This window comes from Harpegnathos saltator, unplaced genomic scaffold (assembly GCF_003227715.2).
Source record: "Harpegnathos saltator strain DR-91 unplaced genomic scaffold, Hsal_v8.6 scaffold625, whole genome shotgun sequence".
In the NCBI taxonomy this organism is placed as follows: Eukaryota; Metazoa; Arthropoda; class Insecta; order Hymenoptera; family Formicidae; genus Harpegnathos; species Harpegnathos saltator.
The window spans coordinates 35,916-41,683 of NW_020230455.1; the positions used below are offsets into that span (position 1 = coordinate 35,916).

Genomic DNA, 5,768 nt, shown 5'->3' on the forward strand with positions numbered 1-5,768 from the left:
ACACATCTAACTGTTTTGCCGCCTGGTTCCCTTCGCAAACAATTTACAAATCCTAAAACACCGCTTTCAGGATCACCTTCAGCAACGAGTGTTATTCTTGAGTTCGTCTCATCGACAACTTCCATCACGGATTTGAGCTTTATGATCCACGAGAACTCGTAATTATTTATGTACACAACTTCTCGTCTCGTTATAACATTTTGTGCCTTTCTTAAAAGCAACACCGATTCCCGTTCTGTGCGTTTTTCTAAAATAATATTCAAATTGCACTGTTGCAGAAGCTCGTTGTCGTACGTGGCGTTAAGATCCTCCCGGGTAAATAGAAAACCTCCAGCCATTACATTGGATAGTAATGTGTGTCCATCTTTCGTTAATATTCCGACGCCAACGACCATTAGGAACGTATCATCCTTCAATACTTGTTAGGTTGTATGACTGATAGATTTTGAGGTAATAAGGAACTATGGAGTCTATTTTCCGTCGCATCCAACGTGAGATTAGATTGTACTGACGGCAAGTTGCTTAGAATTTCGTGTACAATTGGAATAATTAGATCCTCCAGCAGAATTTTGTCATCGTCTTCAACGACCTCGATCACTTTAACGTTTCTCAATTCGTGACATTCAAGTGCGATCTGTATTGATATTTGCACTGCATCTTTTAAGGAGATCGTAGTATGATCGCGGTAACCAATGAACTTGTATTCCTCGTGCACAGGTTTGATGTTTGCTGGCCGACGTGATATGGCTATGAACCTCTGTCCATAAATTTCTATACCTCCGGATACAATGGCATCGAGAGAGCCGTAGATACGCACGGGTACGTCTATAATAAAATTTGAGATGAGAGAGAGAGAGGGGGAAGGGAGAGGGTAGGGAAGGGGAAAGGGAGAAGGAGAAGGAGAGTGAGAGGGAGAGGGAGAGTGAGTGAGAAAGTATGATGGAGAGGGGGAGGAAGAGGGAAAGGGAGAGGGAGAGGGAGAGGGAGAGGGAGAGGAACAGGGGGAGAGAGGAAGAGGGGGGAGAGAAAGAATACAGCTGATTATGTTGGAATATGAAATTGTTTCAAAATAAAAACTGAGCGCTGACTTATTTCTCTCTTCTATTGAAAGTTTAGGAAGCTGTCTTATGTGAAATTTGGGATCGATTACCAATTTGCGAATATAAGTCGTTATGTATATAACATTTCTCGAGTCAAGCGACAGGCTTTTCATTTGCACCATATTGTCGATGAACGCCACCCAATTTGATGACCACTTGATATGTCCTACGCTCCCATTAATTGAAGCGCTTTTCAACGAGCGATACAAACCGGTATACTGATAGCTACAGACTCGTAGTTTTTTGAAAATATCTGAAGTATTCATGCATTCTTCAGCATCGTCACTCTTAGCTAAAAACTGTAGCCTCTCCTTCGCGATATCGTTAGAGATCCTCACGACACCACTGACAATCACATTGCCTTTCTCGAGAATTTCGAAAGTATTATTGTCTGTAAGAATATTATGATTATTACAAAATAATCCCGCTCTTCCTCTGAAATCAATTATTGTTGCTTATTTTCTCTTTTGAGGGTTGAGTATCGTTGCGACTTTCATTGATTTTCTTTCATTTTTTAGTGTCGATTATATATAGTTAATATTCCATCACAATATGACTGAAGAGGAATATAAAGAGTCGATTCTCTAGTAATTGCAAAAGTATTTACTTTCTTGGATCACAAGTGTTAATTCCAGCTTATCTCGTTTTGATAAGTGAGTAGCACGTACGAATTTAATATTTTCAAATACAATCGATGTTTTTATGGTCAGTGCCATTCAACGAGCCAATTGTACGCCAAATTTCATAAAGGCAACTAGTAACAGGTAACAAAATTCTTTCATCTATCACGTGACCATACAAATATTCGAAGTCCTCATCATCGGGTGTAATAGTGATGATTCTTTCAGTGCTGAAAATTTTATTTTTCTCCTTATAACGGAATACATAATAGTCTTCAGAATGATCCCATCTGCAATATTATTGTAGAATAAATAATGTAAATAAAGAAATGTGAGTCTTTTTCTTATATATAGGAGAAAGGTGACGCACTTAATAAGAGGAGATATCATTGGTGTTCCGCGACTAACAGGAAATTGCACTGGTGGATACAAATTTGCAATCTGTGGTTGAAGTCCTACATTATAAAGATCTCCAATTCCTTCTAAAAAGCTTTGTATGGTATGTTTCTGGCCGCGTTTATATAATGGAATGATTGTTATCGTTGATTCTAGCAAATTTGTCATAATCGATTGAAAAGCATTGTGCGGTACTATGTCGACGAGTACCGTGCTTTTCGATATCAAAGTTATAATTTCTTTTAATGGTATTGGATTCAGGATATTGTCTGCATAATATTCTGCAGCAGTCTCAGTCAAGTCGCGTTTACTTTGTGGTCTACCCAACTGCGTTACTCTGCGGCTTTTTGAAGGTTCCGTTGGTAATATTCGGCTGAAATGCTCCAAGAGTTTTGTCCTAACAATTTTAAGGTATTTACATCGATTCGCAGTAATGTCATTAACGGTTCCTGTGGAACCGTGATTAATTTTATGTATTGCTTTGTACATACAAATGATTGATATATATTTCTTCACCTAAGGATAGCGAAAATTAATAATTAATAAATTCGAAAGTCATTAAAACCTGCAGCTTAGCCTGCTCAAATGCTATGCCTATGTAATATGCCGCCAAAATTGTTTCCTCTATAGTAAAACGTCCATCAACATATTCACAGATAAGTTCACCAATAGAGAGACCTATTGTGTAATCCGGCTGGATAGCAGCGTGTGTTAAGAGATCCACTATTCCAATCTACAATGTCGTTCGTAAAAGAATTCGTTTTGGACTGAGGTGTATAGTCTTATATTGGGGACTTGAATAAGTTCTTGCTATTTCCCGACAGATGGTGTTATCTTAGCTTTTTTGCATCGGGCAATACTACAGCCAACTTCATCGTGAAGCTCCACCATTAGGCTCGAAGTGACAGTATATGTTATTCCGTCGAAGCGTAAACAACATATTTTTTCACAGCGTTAAACATGTCGAATTTCGTGCCAAAAAAGAGTATTTGCGGGGAATTTTACTGCATTACTTTTTTAAAAAAATCTTCAGCTGAAGCATATAGAATTCTTGTAGAGACTTATGGCGATCATGATCTGTCGGAAACAACATGCAGAGATTGGTTTAGACGCTTTAAAAAGAATGATTTTGATGTTGAAGATAAAGAACGCTCTGGCGCACCGAAAAAGTTTGGAGACGAAGAATTGGAAGCATTACTCGATGAAGACCCATGTCAGACACAAAATGAACTTGCAGAATCATTAGGAGTTGATCACACAACAGTTGCCAAACGTTTAAAAGCATTAGGAATGAATCAAAAGCAAGAAAATTGGGTGCCGTACGAATTGAAGCCGAGAGACGTTAAACGGTGTTTTTTCACGTGTGAATAGCTGAGCCAATGGCAGAAAAGGAAAGGTTGCTTGCATCGTATCGTGACTGGCGATGAAAAGTGGATGCACTACGATAATCCGAAGCGTAGAAAATAGTGGGGTAAGCCCGGCCATGCATCAACATTGACGGCAAAGCCGAATATCCATGATTCCAAGCTCATGCTCTGTATTTGTTGGGATCAGCTGCGTGTAGTATATTATGAGCTCTTCGAACCCAACGAAACCATCACGGAAGATCTCTATCAACTACATGCGTACTTGATGCGTTTGAGTCAAGCATTGAAGGAAAAACGGCCGCAATACGAGACACGACAAAGTAATTTTGCAGCATGACAACGTTCGGCCACATGTTGCTAAATCGGTCAGAACCTACTTGGAAACGTTCAAATGGAAAGTCCTACCCCACCCGCCCTATTCACCGGACATTGCTCTTTCCGATTACCACCTGTTCCGATCGATGACTCATGGCTTGGCTCAGCAGCACTTCTATTCTTATGAAGATAAATGGGTCGATTCGTGGATAACCTCAAAAGATGAGTCGTTCTTTCGACATGGTATTCGTATGCTGCCAGAAAGATGGGAGAAAGTAGTGGCTAGCGATGGACAATACTTTCAATGACACGTTCTTTACTAATTTTTTTAAATAAAGCATTCATTTTCACGAAAAAACAGCGAGAACTTATTCAAGTCTCCAATATGTATAGCGTATGTATCATTTATATAAGTATGTTTGTTGTGTGATATGCGCATCATATACGTGCGTTTTTACTTAGATAAATCAGATATTATCTAACAAAGATATTATGTATTATAAACAGAAAATAAAGTTAATATTTCTTTCTCGTACCTGTGTGGCAGTAATTGCTATGAATGATCGGATGATGCTGTTGCAGGTTGTTCCAGTTTCATCCATTATAATATCATTGACGCATATATCATGCTGCTTTAATATCTCATTACATTTCTCAATTACTTTGGCGAATACCGGTAGCTTCATCAGTTCTTTGTTATATCCAAATTATATTAATAAAAGTCACATATTAAATTTTAATCACATATTAAGGATATTATGGCATATATGAGATTGTATGTATACAAGTCATTAAGTTTATGTATTAAAATTGTACGTATGCAGAAAGATAACATAACTTGAAATAGCTACTTTCGTACCTGCGTTATGCCATTCAACTTCTGTTCCAGGAAACACAAAGCAAATTGGTCTTCTTGTGCAGTTCCCAACTTCTTTTATTTTGTTAACAACTTCAGATCCGATTACAGTATATCCTTTGTACGGATGGCCCTCAATGTTTTCAATGTGAATACTGTACAGAAGGGCCACATATTCTACGTCTAGTTGTCGGCTATTTATCTACCATGACAGAATTCGACATATATTTCTCATTATGATAGAAATTATTTTAATTTTGGATAAAAAGTTCATATTTGCATGACTTCAAAAAAGTAGAACTTCAAAAATGTGTTTAAAATAGATAAAAATTAATTTCCAAAAGATAAACAGTGTCACTAAAATTTTTCGATTGGTGGTTTAAAGATTTTTAAAGTCATTGTTTACGTATATAAATTCAAATTCTTTTTAATTCCATACGGTGAACTCTGTATAACAGACTAACTCAATATAACGACTAAAACTGTAATTTTATTTTATCAAAATGCAACTGGACCTTATGGAAAAAGTTAGATGGTGAAAGTATACAGAATAGGTTTTATCTTAAATTTATAAATTACCACGAAATCTAAAAACATATTTTTAGTTAAATAAACTTACGTCATCTAATAGAGTTTTAACAGCTTCCTCAGTACGACCAGATACTGTTATAAGTCTAGGTAAGCCGTCTTGTGTTCCAATGTTGATCTTATTTTTGGGACTCGATTTCAATAGTATGTGAGAGTTTGTACCGCCAAATCCGGAAGAACTAATGCCAACATAACCGCCGTTCCATAAAGTAGGTTCAGTGATGATTTTTATTCTACCTTCAATTATAGGAGTATGTTCCTTTCGCGGTGTTTTATACTGTATGTTTGATGAAATAATACCAGTTTCCATTGCTATTAACACCTTGGAAATGTTAGAATTTATCAATTTTAACAACAAAACAACAAAACCTTAATTGCAAGTAAGAGGTCAAGTTACAAAATACAATATGCAGTATATAATATAACTTAAGGGTATAATTAATCACTTGGCTATATAGCAAGCTGAATTTAAAAAATGTGCTTAAATGGAAAAAAAGAAATTTGCAAAAGATAAGCAGCGTTATTA

At 36.7% G+C, this 5,768-nt stretch overlaps 1 protein-coding gene across 1 annotated transcript; it reads right to left on the reverse strand.

Moving 5' to 3' along the window:
* Nucleotides 1-412: 412 nt before the first annotated feature.
* LOC112589830 (fatty acid synthase-like) lies at nt 413-5,552 on the reverse strand. The gene is made up of 8 exons (XM_025304542.1): nt 5,274-5,552; nt 4,658-4,856; nt 4,335-4,489; nt 2,682-2,849; nt 2,091-2,632; nt 1,790-2,010; nt 1,151-1,491; nt 413-757 (listed from the first exon to the last, which is right to left on the reverse strand). Exons 1-8 carry the CDS (start codon nt 5,550-5,552, stop codon nt 413-415), a joined length of 2,250 nt encoding a protein of 749 aa, XP_025160327.1.
* Between the last annotated feature and the right edge of the window lie 216 nt (nt 5,553-5,768).